The 17,906-nt window shown below is 40.8% G+C and overlaps 1 protein-coding gene across 3 annotated transcripts in view; it reads left to right on the top strand.

Annotated features, from left to right (window-relative positions):
* USP6NL (USP6 N-terminal like) overlaps nucleotides 1–12,776 on the top strand; it is a 127,806-nt gene extending 115,030 nt beyond the window's left edge. For all 3 annotated transcript variants that reach the window (XM_075143397.1, XM_075143416.1, XM_075143407.1), the window contains one exon: nucleotides 4,460–12,776. In XM_075143397.1, coding sequence (XP_074999498.1) covers nucleotides 4,460–5,901 — 1,442 coding nt within the window. In that variant the 3' untranslated portion in view covers nucleotides 5,902–12,776. The remainder of the gene's footprint in view (nucleotides 1–4,459) is intronic.
* The last annotated feature ends 5,130 nt before the right edge of the window (nucleotides 12,777–17,906 follow it).

Below are 17,906 nucleotides of genomic sequence, written 5' to 3'. Positions count from 1 at the left end.
AGTAGTAAAGATGATGGTTGAGAGCTGCATGTGAGGCTTTAGGCAGGTTTGGAGTGGAAAATTGGTAGATAAAAGATACGTGGCTTGTAAGAAGAATTGGTGCTTTTGCGTGTTTCTCCGGCAAGCTATTTGTGTACCTCTTAAGGGCGGAGATGTTTGTTGTGACTTGGTTTCTTTTGTTTGCTTTTGCATTGTGGTTTCTTTTCCTCAGCTTTTTGCTTTTATTACCTTTTTTGTGTCTTTCTTGCCAGCATGGAACATCATGGTTTTCTTGCTATTCTTGCTGATAGTGGACTGCTTAAAGCATTCACGGACATAGTTTGCATGCTATTTTGTGCATTTGAGGAATGTCTCATTGTATTAATGTGCATGGTGATAGATTCGGTTATCCTCTACTTGTTTAATTTTTGAACTTCAGAAGTTTTTATTTGTTTTTAAAGTACTTGGTAGTTCCACTGGAAGTGACAGCTCTGTGTGTGTGTGTATGTATGTATATGTATGTATGACCTGTATACTTAAATTAGAATTAAATATTTGTTTTGCAGTTTACAGCAAATTGGTTTTCCTTTAGAAGGTGACCGCTTTGCAGGATGTCTTTGTGCTGCAGCATCATAGAACCTTATACAACTCCTTTCCTTCCAATGCTTTTTATGGCAGAAGGTGATGAGAGCTCATGCATTTTTGAATGAGCAAAGGCCTGTGCTTCATAGCTTTGATGGCTGAATTGAGTACCTCTAGCAATGTGGCCTTTCTTAAAGTTTCACGTGCAGATGTGGTTGATCAAGCAAGCTGTGTCAGCTGTTTCTGTCTGAGGTCAAGTTAAACCAAGTTCTGTGGAGGTGCTGTGGCTAAAATTTAAAGCTATATTTCCTCTTTTCCCCACTGACCCTCCTTCCACACATACTCATTGTTCTGTATTTTTGTTTTCCCTGAAAGCACTAAGCTCCGGTATTACCAGCCTATAAACATGGTATCATGCTGTTAGAATGCAGAGGTTTTCTTCTAAATGAACTATTGTCTTGGAATGCTTTGCTTGTTACTCAGTACGTGAATTAATGTTGAGTTTTAGCAGTTTCACAACAGACATGGCAAGACTTCTCTGATACTCATTTTACAGCTGTAATTCATGTTATAGCATGCATCATCTAGACAGTGCAGCCCACATATGCCTAGTTGTAGTGTTTTCTTTTACCCTGAAATGTGAAGGAAAGATGACAGAAAGTAATCTTCAAAGTAGCCTAGATAGAATTCAGTAAAAATATCTGCAGTATTCTCACTTGGGTTTTATTAGAGCTTAATGGTAATTAAGAAACCTTAAGTGTGTGAAATTAAAAAACAAAAAGCTGACACAAACCCCACCTTTATTGTACAACCAAGTATATTTCAAAGGATCTCGTATTGGTCTGTATGCATTTCTTAGAGTAAAAGCTGGAAGAAAGGAAATTAGTTCATGCTTTTAACGTCTTTGTACAAATGAAGGAAGCATTGCAACTACTAGAGGAACTTGTCTTGAGGTTTTCATATATATATATAGCTTGAATAGTTTAATTTCAAGCATGGAAGAAAAGAAATATTTTTTCTAAAACATTTATTGCATACAAGGACAGAAATTAAATAATTTACAGATGTTGAGGAGCCATTTTCTTATGCTGTCCCATAACTACTATGGATCACCTGAAGGTTATAAATGGATTAGCAGCATATAAAGACTAGTTCTATATGATTTAGATGACAAGTTTTTGGTATGTACTTTGAATATTGTTTCTTAATTCATGCTATTTTAACATTCAAAATTAGTAAGATTGAAAGCACTGTAATATATAGTTCCAGTATCAGGAATATTTATTATGGGCAAAATTCACTTTTATTTGGAAGACAAGATCTTCAGCTTTGCCTGACACTGTGCTTGAGGATGCAAATGGAATTAAGTGGTACAAATGCCTTTTGCCAAACTGAAGCAAGTTCAGAAAGTGAACTCCTGTTTATAAAGAACAATTTTGGAGAGGCTGGTGCAGCAGACAGTATATTGCAGAGCTGTTAAATCATCTGTTTACAGCTATCCATGCAACTCATTCCTCTGTCCCCTCCTCTGTTCTTCCAATGGTGCACTGCTGGGGAGTGCAAGTCTACAAATCCATGCTCCAGATTTTAGCCTTATTTTTGAATAGTGGGCCCCCACAGCGGGAGAGGACAAACCACGAGGCTTCTATGTCCAAGAGCCGCTCATTGGAGCCTAATGGAGGCGCTACCCCCCCCGGGTAACCTGCTGTACTGTCTTGCAACCGTTTGTGTAGGTGTTCTCCATCACAGAGTATAGCGTGCCAGCTCTATAATCCTGTGAGATGATTTAACATGAGTCTCCGCTTTGGGGACAAGTAACTGGGGAGAGGGCTCTGCATGAGTATCTTCCTTTGCCAAGTTGTAGCAAGGTAGACAGTGAGTACCTTCAGTGTAAGAGCATAGGTTTGTGTATCTAAATAATTGTATGATCATAATTGAGCAGAAGATAACTAGGGGAAAAGAAGAGTGGAGGGTTTTTCGACAGAAAGCCTGGGTAGGCTGTGTTTATTATATGTAAACTGAGGTTTCTGAAGTTATGTATTTCTAATGGAAAGGGGAGGTTTCCATATGACTTTTGGCCTCATATGAAGACTTTGAAAATCAAGAAAAGGCTAGTTTAATTGTTTGGCAAAACCAGACTGTTTTGGTTAAGTACTTTTTATTTAGTTATCTTGTCATGACACATGGCGTCATTGTATTCTTCTCTGCTGTCCTCCTGCTATGTCCTAGCTGACACAAACTGTAAGTTTTTGTTTAGTTTATATAGCAACTGATCTGTGATGATAGTTTGTTATGCTGTTATAATAAATAATACTGACCTTGGCTGCTGGCTTTCCTCTGTGTACCTCTATCGTGAACCAGTCATCAAAGATTGAACTCATACTATTGACTGTAAAAATGAACATAGCTCACTTCTAATCACAGCACTCGTGTCAGGGATAGAGACATTTGTGTCTATTCGCTCCTGCGAACCCATATAGACACATAAAAGGAATTTTAATTACAAATAGCTAGAAAGAGTGAGGTGCTAGCTGTATGATCTTTGATGACGGAGAAAGATTCTGCAGTTCTTGTCTTAGGAAGAAGCAGGAATTAAACAAAATTATTTTACTGACAACCATTTTATAGAATTTATTTTGCATAACATTTAAGCAAGGGTAGCCATTTCTTTTTTTTCTCCTTACAACAGAGCATTTGCTTAATAAATAGATACAGAGTAGGATTTGTTTGGTTATGCTGACTTTAAAATTTTGTTTGTTTTTTGGGAAATACTGAACATCAAATAAATTAAATTTAGATTAATAAATTTAATGAGAAGTATGTGACCTTTTCTGTTTATAATGGGAAAGTGATGTATTACACAATTAAATAAGTTATATGTGAGTGGATATGGTAAAAGACTTTGACTGAGAATATGAAGGGTGTTGACTGCTAAGGATAAAGACTGCAGTGGAAAATTCCATGTAAATTGTTTTGTGAGCAGCATCAAGCAATGAAACACTTCTTTATTCTTTCTGTAGTGGCAATGTGGATTGTTCTGGATCCCCACATAGCTGATATTTACCATTGGCTGTTGTGATGTGTTGAGCTCCAGTCTGGAAGAACTTTCCATTCATATCCTAGTTCTGTAAATGATGTCCTTGTGTTCGGCAAAACTCGTCCATTGAACGCTCAATTGAAATCATGACGTAGCCAGTATCAGTGTTAGCTACTTCAGTTGTTCTATAACTGATAGAAAACTGAACTGAAAAAAATATGATTCTGCATAGACTCTTTTAGTTATACTGTAGCTTTTTAATACTGAGGATGAAATTTGTAGGCAGGAGTTGAGGGAGAACAAGGACTTAACTGTGCAGATGTTAATGAGGTCCTCCACCCAAAAAAAAGAAGTGAAAGTTCAAAGATGTGTGGTAGGAAGCTTGTGCGTGTGATTGAGAAGCTGATAGTATAGCTTACCAGAGATGAACATTAAAAGTTGAATGAATGGAAGATAATAGATTGGGAGAGGGATATTGGGAAGGATTTTTGAAGTGGAGAAAGTAGTTTACTTAATGTGACAGGGACAGTGTGAGGAGGGTTACATACAGAGTAGGTACTGTAACCAAAATGTCATCTAGGAAAACGACTTTTTGCAGCAGTGTCATGAATGAGCAAAAGCTTGACAAGATTGCATCAGCTGTAGAAAGAAAGACTAGAGTAACTGGTTGAGATGAGAGCCTAAACAAAATCTTTGTTCGATGCCAGTATACAGAAAAACCTTTGAGGTGTTTAGCAGAATGGTGACCCAGAGGGAGGCCCAGATAATAGAGTTCATAGCTATTTTTTGCTTGCGTGACCAACAGATCAAAGACAACTTATGTATAAAGGTGAATTTATGTAATTACTGTTCTTGTTTTAGGTAAAGAAGATGAATTTCCAAAGAAGCCATTGGGGCAGATTCCATCAGGACCTCAGCCTGCTATGCTTAACTCCACTCCAATGCTTAACGGACAGAACAGCACTGGTACACAAACAACAAGAAGGACGGAGAGGAGACCATCCCCAGGAGAAGAACCAGAAAATTCACCAAATAACCGAAAAAGAATTAATTCACTAGAAAAGAAACCTTCCTTAAAACAGCAGAGGACTCGACCAATAGAGACACAAAGTAGTATGCCTAAGAACGAGGTAGATACCAGAAGAAAGCCTCAGCCAACAGAGCAAGACAACTCGAGACAGTATAATAATGCAGCTGCTAATCAAAATTCTAATGCTACTTCAAATACAAGAAGGGAATTTGTACCTAAGTGGAATAAACCATCTGATATCAAAATAATGGAAAAGACAATGAAACTTACTGCAGAGGTGAAAGGAAGGCCAATAAACCATTCGGTTTCGGGTCCACCACCAAGTCCTGGAGAAACACAGCCTTTGAATGTAAAGCAAAAGATGAGGGTTTTGGATGCTGATGAAGGTAAGCGAGGGTCTAATGCATCTCAGTATGACAATGTTCCAGAAGTTGATAATGAGAATGAGAATCTTGTTGAAGAGATGCTTGAGAGAGCTCATCCACAGAGCCCTAGGCACGTAACATATTCTAATAGTCCAAGAAAGCAAACTGAAAAAATACCAACTCCGTTAAAAATACCCAATAATTACACCTTCACTTCACAACCCAGATCTCCAAAATATTCATCACAATCTGATGGACCACCTCATGGACTGAATGTAAAACAGGCGCTGCCAGGTTATGGTAATCCACCTACTTACCATGGAAATTCTCCAAAGCATGTTTCCAGCATAGGCAGTACAAGTTCTGTACCTCTCCATTATCATGGGAATCGAACCAGCCCTTCTGGTAGGCCATATGGTTCTTTTATTTCAGTAGATTATTCTCCGGATAAACTACAAATGAATTCCTATCCTGCCAGTCGCCAAAATCCTCTTTCACCAACCCCTGGTCAGATAGAAGTAGCCCCTGTCGATGTTTATACCAGCAACTCAAGGTGCCCCACAGGTGTCAAATTCATAATCCCTCCAGTGGATTATTTACCAGAAGATAGAAAGTGGCCAGATGCTGCATATATTTACAGACATGAACCCTACAGGCAGCCCTGGAGCCAAGATGTTAACAAAGGCCACTTGGATAATTTCCAGAAATATCAGCATTTTCAGTCAACACCTTTTCAAGACCATAGTCTTCCTGCTGTTTCTGTGGATAGTCCAATAAGATACAGGACTTCACCAACCTTTGAAGGGCATGGTTCACCACAATACCAATATTCAAGCCCGTCAGCTCAAGCCCAACACTATCGGAATAGAAATGATGGATTGTCTATGCATGAATCTGTGCTTCTCTGAGAATCTGTCTCTACGTAGTAAAATGGCAAGAACCAAAACCAGTTGAACGTTACTGTGTTAGTGGTAGTCCACCTCACATCTGTGAAATGCGGACAGTTTGCGTGACTCTCAAAAATAACAACACTATTTCAAAGATGTTTCAGACTTTCATTGAAGGCTAGTTGAGTTCTTAGACTTGCATTGAAGCTATTGAAAGTGATCTGATGCACATAGACATAGCAATAAGATCATATACGCAATATGGTTAATACTGTTATTGTTCTTTACATTTAAATAACTGCCTAAAACCTGTAACACATTTACAAGTTTTATTTTGACTGACATTGTTAATGCACTGTATAGGGGTGTGTGTGCGCGCGCATGTGAGCGTGCACTTGTAATACACAAACACATATGGAAAAGAGCTAAAGAGTTTAAATGTAAATGCATTTAACTTTGGGCAAAGCTTGTGAAGTACTTTTATTTCATATTAATTTTTCTTTGTAATTTATTTGAGAAGCCATTCATTTTGAATGGGAATTTCTGTCGTTTTTATACAGCTGCCTCAGCATCCCAGTATCTGTTCTGGGCAGGAGAGATGCTTTGGGATTATTAATTTAATCTTACGTGAGAGTTAATTTCCTCTCCTTTGACTACTGTTTGTCATTTTCCTCAGCAAGAAGGAGCAGGCAGGCAAAAACAGAAAGCCAAAAATGTCTCTCTAATCTGGCTAAGAAATGGTGCTTAAAATTCAGGGCAGTCTTTAGTTTTTTAGGTGCATCGAAAGTGGAGGATTTTTATCTTCTCGCCCAAATCTACCTTCAGAATGTCGTCCTATATGCAAAATATTGGAGCACAGTGAGAGTAATGCCGGATACAGAAATGGTGCTGCACCCTTCGCTTTTTGCCATGCTGTGCTGTCAAACTAAACAAACTGGTTGCAGGGCCAAATCTCACGGGTATCAGAGAATGACCAGCTCCTCGACACTCTTGAGAAGTACACGCAGGAGTCTGAGATTTGGTCGAGGCTTGACATTCCCTGAGCTGTGTGAGTGTGCAGTGTCCCTTGTCATGTCAATTCCATTTTGTTTTGCCCTTTTTTTACCCCAAATTGCCGGTATGTTCGTGTCTGTGATTGGGCATGTGCTGCTGTGCTATCAGGCTGCTGAGAGACTCTGTGGTGGTTTACACTAAAGTTATCCTGACTGTTAATAGGAAGCTTAGACTCCTGCTAATGTAAGTATTTTTAATTAGTGTTTGCAGCCTTTTCTACTTTGCATTTTCCTTTCCTTGACTGTGAATTGGGGGTGAAAAAAAATGCAGGTTAAGTGGCACGTGTAGGATACAGTCCTGCGAGCTGCTGGGTGCCGCGTAGTAAGTGCTGAATGCACTGACCTCTCATTGAAACCAAGGGGAGTTGAGGCGGATAAGGATCTCGCCAGAAGAGGTCCTTGGAGTGCTTAACAGAGAGATTTTTCTAATACTTAAGTACCAAACATTGGTATCAACACCAGTTTTGGATGCTTTGGAAGGTTGTCCTGTTATCTTTTGTTTTGTAAGATGTGTTAACTGAAAACATAGAAATGGATTTTTTTTTTTCCCTTTAAAGAATGAGCTTTAGTGCCTATAATTGCTGCAGGTTGGCTCTGTAAGTTTTAAGGTACAGAAGTAAAACAATTTTTACAAATGGAAGTAACATTTACTTAGTATATTTCAAAAACTTTTTTGTGTATATGTGTCTGATGTAATTTTTAATGAACTGGGCAATTTTGTATTTTAAAAATTGCAAACTGCAGCGAAGTAACAGTAGCAAAGCACTACACTGAAACTCTAAACTAAAATTGTGAAGATAAATATGACTTGGGCTTACCTTAGTTCTGATTGCTTACAGCAGCTTAGAAATGTATGTATATAATATTGTGGCTAAGTGTAATAGTCTCGGTGTTTAATGATGGATCTGTAATTCATAACAAAGCTGTACAATTTATTTGTGCAAGCAACACAAGGCTCCAAAATATGTATCAGCATTAGTAAATACTGTAGATTTTTATATATAAAATATATACACACTATTTTCTTATGTCATCTGCAACAGTTTTATAACTGTGTATCCTATTTTGATGTGACTGTATTTTTAACATGTTAAAATAATAATAATTAAGCTTATGTTGCTTTGTCTTTATTTTTAATTACCTGATTAGCTCAAAACTGGACTTCTGCTCCTCTCAGCACAAATAATTGCTTTTTGTAAGTGAATCAAGCATATATATATATATATTTGATGTGTGTCCGATTTAGTTTGTACTTGTTTATTTTTAGACTAAGCAATATGGATACAATCTGTATAGTGCTTTTGCATTACTATAGAAGCAGCAAGATTATTGATTATAGCTTGCTACACTGCTAAACCTTAACCTGTCATTTGCGAAAGCTGGGAGTATAAATTGTGATCATAATTTTCTGGTTTTGTTCTAATAATCTCACCTGATACCAAGTCAAGAGAGGAGAATTATTGGCACGAGAGACTTGCAAAGTTGCATTGATCAAAGTGCAAAATAATAGGCTGACTGTGGCTGCTGTGTGTCTCTTACATGTTTAGAGGATGGTATAGACCTTTTAAAAAAAAAAAAAAAAAAAGCCTTGTGTCACTTGATGGTAGTGCAAAATACACTTTTATTTTCATTTAACTGGGCAAACCAAACTAAAGGTACTGTCAGATTCAAGTCTGTCACTCATACTAGTAATAAAAAACCCCTCGATGTAGAGTAAAGTGAGACACAGCTATGCTAGTATCTTGCTTGTAAGAGCTTTTCCATCACTGTTTTCTTTGATCTGAAAACAGTCAGGCAGGTGAGTATCAGCATAAAATACTTGAGACCTTTTCTTCCTATGGTTTCATAGTTTTCCAAAATTTGTCTCTCTTGAGCTGTATGAACTGTAGGGATTTTGTCCAAGTTAGTTGTCATGGCTCTCCTTGAGGTTAGTCAGGCAAGTTCAAGGTAGGGTTTTGGAGAGTCATTAATGCCAGACTCTCTCCACTAACACAGAATAACACAGAAGACTAAGTAAGGATAGATGTCTAACTTCTGTATGGCAAAAATTAAGTGAAATTAAAGTAATCAGAATTCAAGAGGAAAAGCAAATCACTCTGGTTGTATGCTGTGGTCTTCTGTGATTGCTTTTCCTCTCACCCTAATGCCATGCTAGATTAAATCTAGACTTCAGTGTTGGACTGAAGCATTTCAGTCTTCTGCAGTACAAATTGTTGTGGCCATGGAAAAAAGACAGGAAGGATCGCAGTATCACTGGCACTCCTAACCTTCGAGTGGGATGTGATTACATGATCAAATTGCTTGTCTCTATAATCAAGCCATATTATGCACTACAAGTGAAGACAGAAGCCATCTCTGCTCCTTCCTCCTGACCGGGGGAAGATTCTTTTCTGACATCACATTTGGTGGTGAATTTGAATCTAAGCATCCACTCACTCAGGCATCTAAGGGAAGAGAATCCAACCTCAGGAAAATGATCTTACCCTTTTCCTCTCCCCAGATCCAGCTGTGGCCTGTCTGTAACGCTTCAGGGAAGGCGACACAAGAAAGAGAAAACCTATTTAGCCAGAAGTCTATTAAGGAGAGTATTCCCTCCTAATCCCTGCTGATGACTACCTAAAGCCTTAAAGCGTGATACTGTTTGCAATTGTTTGAGAATGATAAGACCAACATGGGCAATCCTGTTTTTCCCAGGGCCACGAAGGAAGGTCCTTCACAGATGTAAATGTCGGTTACCTTCCTAATACCTGACAGCAGGATTAATACCTTACTGTAAAAGTAACTGCTATATCCTCACTACCAATAAAAGTTTCAAAATGAGTAGTAAGGGATTTTTAGAAATTTTGGAGGTTGCAGAAGAGAAATATCTTGTTGTTAGTCAAAGGTACACCTTTGTAATAAACTACTCAATAATTCCAGAATTAGATGCAAAGAGTAAACAACACTGAAATGTCAAAAGACAGAACAGCCTTCCAGTGTGGGGAAGCAAATCCAAAGCTTCCCTGAGGTACATACACATTTTCCAGGGAGATTTCTCTCAAGAATCCTATCCTGAATTTCACATCATCCTCAATATGACTTTGAAATGGACTTGCAAATTACAGACTTTTTTTTTTATAATCTCCCCCTTGGGTGGCATTACACTGCATGCACAAAAAGGAATACTATTTAAAATATGCCATCAAACGCCCACCGTTTCATTTCCAGCAGAGTACATTCTGCTTTCAATACTTCAGTGAGAGGAAAATATAATCTTTTTTGTAGTCCTTTAAATACTGCATTTTTGTAAAGCTCTGTAAACGTAGCATAGTTACAGTTTAAGAGTTACTTAACCAAGTATAGTTTAGGCTCCTCTTTCGATGGCATAAAGCTACTGCATAGTTTGCTGTAGGGTTTTTTTTTTTTCCTTTTGGGGAATATTAAGATAATCCAAATGCTTTTAACAGCAGAGTTGCAATAAGGAGATGACTACGCCAGCAATTGAAATTGGAAATACAATTGCGTTTGTTTCAGGATAGCCTTTAAGTGGTTGCCAAATCTGGTGAGCTGGGGAAAGACACCATTTTCTGGCTTCTGTGTGCCAACGGGACTTCTTACTGCAGCAGGGAACGCGTAGGTCCCTCTCCTGAGTGATTTGGTTCTCTCTGCCAACACCGACTGCCTTTCTTTGTGCTTATGGAGTTAATATGTTAGTAGAAAATCAATGGTGCTTTCAGAAGATCCAAAACCACATATTCTGAATAATCTGAAAATGAACATATCTTGTTCTGTCTTTCTTTCTTCCTTTTTTTTTTTTCCTGTAGTATGTTTATTTTACTGATGATTTTATTGTCAGCCTTGTCAAGGTGAGCTGTGCTTGATTCTTTTGTCTCCTTACTTACTCTGATAATGTGCCAACTCGTATTTTTCAGAGGTTTTGTGATGCCTTTTTGCTGCTGTTTCTGCTGTTCGTTGGGAACATGATAAAGCAGTTAATATCAGAGGTTACTGTTTGCCTCTTCAGCTTTTCCTCTCTCCAGACAACGTGCAAATTAAAAAAAAAAAAAAAAAAATCATTTATGTTCTCAATATTATAGTTGGTCAGAAATTCTCCGGAAAAGTTTTTTTCCGACAGAAAGCAATTTAATTTAGCAACTGGTGAAGGACGCTGCAGTGTTGGAGGCACTTGTACAGTCTCTGCAATCCGAAGTCGGAGGCTGCTTCTGCTCGCTGTCGAGCAACAAAAGCTCTGTTACGCGCGGGGCCTATCAAGCATTTTTTGCAAATGCTGTGTCGTGCCACGAAACGTGCCAGCTCAGACTGGCAGTAGGTCAGATGTAGCTACAAAGTGCTTGATTTGGTTAGGTAAATACCCCCTCGTTTCCTCATAATATGTTGCTTTTGTCAGATTTGCTGCTCGAAATGAGGCCTAGAGCTGATTTCTCGTTCAAAGCATCCACTTTGAGCGTTGCGTTTGCAGGTTCAACAGTATCTTCTAGAATCATTTGCAGTATTGTCCCTTAGGAAAAAACAGGTCTCTTGTTTTTTATAACAAAGAGCTCTGTTAGGTTATTTTCTCTGCTCTGTGCCTTCTTTTTCAGCTTACCTGTTCCCAGACGTTTTCCCCAAAGATAACTCGGTGGACAGGGTGGGCTGTGTGTCACTGAGGGTGACACCGAAGGTGGGAAGTGATCTCCAGTACTACCATCGGGTAGGCTGCGTGGTGTTTTCAGGCCAGTTGGCACCCAGCTGTCAAAACTGGGTTTTTGCAATACGGGTAAGTGGAAGAGCTTTACCGGCTGAAGACTCTACTTGAACCCAGCAGTAATGGGTTTTTTTAATATTAAACCCCTCAAAGCTTAAAAGCAAAAGGGCTGGATTTCAAAGGTGGTGATGGTTAGCTGCCTTACTGTTTGGGAATGGAGTTGGAGTTCACTATAAAGCCTGTTTCTAGTAACCCCTGAGCTTTCTTCCTCTGAAAGTCGACCAATACCCTGGCTGAAGCGCATCATGGAGAACCCATGCAAGGAGGAGTTGGGTCCATTCTGCAAGTCAACAGGTTTCAAATTACTGGACACATGCTCCATAAAGGTAACCTAGAACAAACTGGGTATCATTGTATTTTTTAAAGTGGTTTTAAAACAGTCGTCTTGGCCTCAGTCTTCTTAGAGGCAACTCACCAATCAACCTTTCACTCTCCAAAGAAAGTGTGCTGGAAGATCTTTATTTGATGTCAACTAATGCTCTGGGCATCGGACATCCTTCATTTGTTCAAACTTTGTGTCTGTAACTCCTGACATCCTTCACAGGTCTGTCCCCTTCCGTTCCCCAGGTTTTGCTGTGTCAGATTGATTCCCTCGGTTCTTTCAGTACCAGTAGAGATGTCCACCTGGTTGCTACTCCAGTGAATGAGTTTCCGATTCGTATGTCACCTTGTCATGGGCTACCTGCTCTGCATCAATTCATTGCATTCTCCAGTCCATCTCTAAGTCTGTTCTCAAGATGCAGCGCTGTCACTTTGCTTTGAAGAAATCACTGAAAATGGGTAAAGTAAATGATTTGGCGATTATAAACCAGAAAATGGTACATATGAGTATAAAAGCCAATCACAAACGCTTCAGAAAGGCCTATCTGGCGGTTGTGCTGTGCTTTACAGCATGCAGCACCTATATCATGAAAAATGATACAGGTGCTTATATTACATATTATCTAGTTAATTGGAAGGACTGGGTTGATAAGTGGCTTGCTGAGTTTTTTCCCTCAGCGATACCTTGGCCGAGTGGAGGTTATGCCAGCACGAAGGAGCAAGCCAGCCTTTATTGGGTGGCTGGGCGCAGTGCTCTTTGTAAATATTTAATCCCATATAGTGAGTAAAAACAAAAACAGTCTCTCCTAGCCATAGGATTAGTACACTCACAGCTATAGAAAGTAATTTATAGCTGCTGGAGTTCATCCATTGTGCAGAGCTATACCTCAACCTTTTTGATCCTGTAAATTGTAATTTTGCTATGTAACGTGTAAAAATGTAGCATTACCCTCAGGTATTCTTTGCCGTGCCGTTGTGCCGCTAGGTTGGCAGGATACGTCCTGCCTGCGGCGGTTGTTTTACTGAGGCGCTCAGTTTCTGTGGAGCACGCCTAGTCTCACAGTGAAAGAAATAAGCCCCTTTGTCTCCTCTGAGTATTCATGGCTCCTCCTGGGTTCTGGTTGAGGGGGTTGGCTTGTTTATTTGTTTTGTGACAAAGCTCAAGGACTTACTCAATTTTCACATCATCTTCCTTTCCCGGTCCCCCCCTGCTCTGTCCAAATTAGGCCAAACACTAACGGAGAGGGGATGATGATAAATTCTCCTTGGCTTAAACATCTGCAGACTCGACCTGCTGGAAGTTGTGCAGCTCTATCTGCTCCCCACAGAGAAAAGTTCTGATGGCAAAACTTTGGGCAAGGAGGAGAATAGTTTTGCTCTTTAAATACCATTATAAGGAAGCATGATTTCAGTGAATGGGTGGGGTGTCATGCTGCGCACACATTTATCATTGTAAATGTTATGTCTGAAAGGCTTTGAAATTCTTTCAGAACTTGTGATTTTGGGCACATAAGCAGATTACTTTTATTGTAACCCTCGTGTTATACTCCATGGAGCTGGTCAGGTGGTGTTTTTCCCTGTTGATTTAAGTGGTTTCTTACAGGGGCCTTCAAGTTCCAGAATAACATTTCATGCCACCCTGATAATTACTTTATTATTAACTCCAAAGATAGACTCCCTTGCCTACCTCCCCTTTTAGAAATGAATCATGTTCTGATATTTAGAATGACCCTAAGCTTAGATCTCAGATTTCCTTTCCAGCTGGACTAATGGGGCTTGTAGGAGGGAAGCCAAACTTCCATGACTTCTAATTATCATCAGATTGGATTAATAAAGGAAAATTACTTAACTACCCACCCAAAGATGGAGAGTTAGCTATACCTTTGAAAAGACTTGTCAGCTACTAACAAGGTAGTTGAACTGGACTTGCTTATTTTTTAAGTTACCTTTGGTATATCATCGTCTGAGTACGGACGAGTACTGTACTGAGTACGGACTGAGTACGCAGAAGGATTCACCCTTGTGTGCACCGTTTGCTGCAGGGGCTTCAGCAAAATCTTAGCTGACAAGTTGGCCACCTCAGTAGATGCCTCCAGAGGTAAACCGAAGACTGTGTTTCCATCTACGAGCTTAAGCCACAAGCTGTGGAGGTTATTGGGGGTCTATAAGTAATTGTTAAGGGGTTTATATTCAGAATAAGGAAGGTGAACTGCCTGAACTCCTGTCTTGCAATTCTTTTCTCTTTCTCTTTAAGCAATACAGTAGCAGTCAATTGCCATGGGGTTGGAATTGTTTCCAGCCGTAAAGCAAACACTCAACGTTTACGCAGCACTGAACGAGCACTCTCCATGACGGTACTCCTGTGAGGGAGTTGGGTCCAATTATTTTAAATGACTGAAGCAGGTCAAAGAGCTTGTGTCCAACTTTTCAAGTGACTTAGCACCCGCTATTCTTCATAGAATTTGAGGAGCCAATGTCCAAATTGCTTACGAGAGCAAGGAAGAAATCCTATCTTTATATCCTTGGCATTTAACAGATGCTCAGTTTTACCGTTAGCCCATAGCTGAGCCACTTTATAAAACCTTCCCAGCCCGCATCTTCTGTCTGACACTTCTTTTCTAGTGTTGTTTATAAGAAAAACCTGCAGCCCTTTTATTTTTAACTCCATGTGTTAATGATGGAAACTCTTAGGGAGAAATTCCCTCTTTGCTTTTTTTGCCTTTGCTGGGAAAAAATAATAAATGCTTGTCAGCCTAACAAGATGTAAGGTATCTCGCGTGCTTTGCAACATTTAATTCCTAAGGTATCTTTGTAACTGCATTTTGTTCTGCTGAACAGAATTTCTCAAGTATTTTTTACCCAATCATTTTGTGATAAGTCTAGTCTGACCTTTTGGACTTATCTTTGGCTTGAGGCATTGTTTTTTGGTCACTAGCTGCTTTGTTTCTCTACCAGCTAGGAACTGAATTAGACTTGGAGGATGCTGTTGGTGCTTTGAGGTGGGTATACCTGAAGCTCTCACTACAGCAAGCTTACAAAAGAAAATGAGAATGGCTTTTTGAATTCAAAAAGCCTTATTAGAATGTCAGCTAGAATACTTAATTATCTTAATTGGAATTCAAAGCGACGAAGAGCATTCTTAAATATTTAAGCGCTCTCTGCCCTTGCCCATTAAGTCTCTTCCTGTGCAGGTCTTTTCCTCCAGGACTTAAGTCAACCCAGCCGTGTTTTTCTGGGTTATTGCAAGCTCTCAGCATCCACAGAGAGTTGTCGCCATGAGGTGTCTGCTCCCTGCCCCTCTCAGCAGTTTTTTAGTCTCTCTGCAACCCTGCCTGGCCTTTCCTTGCCAAGTTTTTGCTCTCAGCCCCTTCTGCTGCCAGCCCACCCCCGACTCGTGAAGCTCTCGTCTGTGTAAGCTCGGTCACAGGCGGCCCAGGAACCATCGTCCTCTGCTGCGCTGCGCCCTGCCCGCCCTGATCACTCTCTTCCTAACCGCCAGCCACAGACGCGCAGCAAAGGCTGGTACGGATTTGGACGGCTCTTCTTGCCTGCTGTCTGCCCAAGCTTTCCTACGTCTGAGCTCGTGCTTGCTTGGGGCTGGAGAGGTCTTTCTGTCCTGGAGAGGAGAGCCTTCCACGGCAGAAGTTCGGTCCTCCAGGACTAAATACAGAGTGCACGAGCCCACTGAGCAGAACTGGAATATTTACGTGTGAGAGAATTTTTCATAAGCAAAGTGAAAAATCCATCAGTCTTTGCATATTTGGTGCCTGAGATTAAAAACTTTGGGGAGGTCTTCATACCTGTTAGCAACGCATTTCATGCAGGGTTGGCACTGAACAAACAACTCTTCCTGTGTCTGATTTCCATTTTTCTTTTAAATTACACTTCTTTAATCTTTAATTTCATTCAGGGTTTTTTTTTTTGCATACACAGATGTGGGATGATGCTTTTATGTCTGTTCAGAAGTACTGAACTAAGTGTTGGTTCTCTCTGAGTTTCTGTGCGTGATATGAAATATTTTCGTCTCTTCAAGTTAGATGAACCTGTCGCTCTGCAACACGTTTATTAATTCACCCTGAAAAACATGTTGGGTTTTTTTTATGGGAGGTTTTTTTTCTGTAAAGATGTTGTTTAAAAGCATGTATTTGAAATGAGATTTTTATTGTAACTGCTCCAAGAGGCTCAAAAACCTCATAGCCTTGACATCTGAAGTCTTTCAGAAGAAGCTAAGTGGGCTCTGTGTTTGAAGTGGCAGTACAATGCAAAGATGTAGCATTGTAGAAGGGAAATGAATTGTATTAATTCTAACAAACTTCAAGAAACGTTATATCTCTGAAAGTTCTTCACAGCTTTGGTTCAGAGGTCTCAGATATAAAGGAGCATTGAAATCAAGGACGAAGATGCCAACAAAGGCTTGTGGAAGATGGAGGACCCAGACCTCCTATGAAAGTGAGACTTTACTCAGGCTTCGTTCAGAGAAATAACAACAATAATAATAAAAAAAGCACTCGGCAACATCTCTGAACACAAAGGCTGAACAAGTCTCTGGCCTCTGAGACTGAAAGGATTTTTTTTCATTGGTAATTAAACATAGTCACGGACAGTTGTCATACGAGGTACAATCTGTGTTTGTGACTTTGGTCACCTAGTAGGGTCATCACTTAGAATCATAGAATCATAGAATCATACAGGTTGGAAAAGACCTCTAAGATCATCGTGTCCAACCGTCAACCCAACACCACCATGCCCACTACACCATGTCCCTAAGGGCCTCATCTACACGTCTTTTAAATACCTCCAGGGATGGTGACTCCACCACTTCCCTGGGCAGCCTGTTCCAAGGCCTGACCACTCTTTCAGTAAAAAAATTTTTCCTAATGTTCAATCTAAACCTCCCTTGGCACAACTTGAGGCCATTTCCTCTTGTCCTATCGCTAGTTACTTGGGAGAAGAGACCAACACCCACCTCGCTACACCCTCCTTTCAGGTAGTTGTAGAGTGCGATGAGGTCTCCCCTCAGCCTCCTCTTCTCCAGGCTAAACAACCCCAGTTCCCTCAGCCGCTCCTCATAAGACTTGTGCTCCAGGCCCTTCACCAGCTTCGTTGCCCTCCTCTGGACGCGCTCCAGCACCTCCATGTCCTTCTTGTAGTGAGGGGCCCAAAACTGAACACAGTATTCGAGGTGCGGCCTCACCAGTGCCGAGTACAGGGGCACGATCACCTCCCTATTCCTGCTGGCCACACTATTTCTGATACAGGCCAGGATGCCGTTGGCCTTCTTGGCCACCTGAGCACACTGCCGGCTCATGTTCAGCTGGCTGTCAACCAGTACCCCCAGGTCCTTTTCCTCTGGGCAGCTTTCCAGCCACTCTTCCCCAAGCCTGTAGCGTTGCCTGGGGTTGTTGTGGCCCAAGTGCAGGACCCGGCACTTGGCCTTGTTGAACCTCATACATTGGCCTCGGCCCATCGATCCAGCCTGTCCAGGTCCCTCTGCAGAGCCTTCCTACCCTCCAGCAGATCAACACTCCCGCCCAACTTGGTGTCGTCTGCAAACTTACTGAGGGAGCACTCGATCCCCTCGTCCAGATCATTGATGAAGATATTGAACAGGACCGGCCCCAAAACTGAGCCCTGGGGAACACCGCTCGTGACCGGCCGCCAACTGGATTTAACTCCGTTCACCACAACTCTCTGGGCTCGGCCGTCCAGCCAGTTTTTTACCCAGCGAAGAGTGTACCTGTCTAGGCCGTGAGCCGCCAGCTTCTCTAGGAGAATGCTGTGGGAGACAGTGTCAAAGGCCTTACTGAAGTCCAAGTAGACCACATCCACTGCCTTTCCCTCATCCACTAGGCGGGTCACCTGGTCATAGAAGGAGATCAGGTTGGTCGAGCAGGACCTGCCTTCCACGA

Source organism: Calonectris borealis, chromosome 1 (genome assembly GCF_964195595.1).
Source record: "Calonectris borealis chromosome 1, bCalBor7.hap1.2, whole genome shotgun sequence".
Lineage (NCBI taxonomy): Eukaryota > Metazoa > Chordata > Aves > Procellariiformes > Procellariidae > Calonectris > Calonectris borealis.
This window is presented reverse-complemented; position numbering and strand designations above follow the sequence as displayed.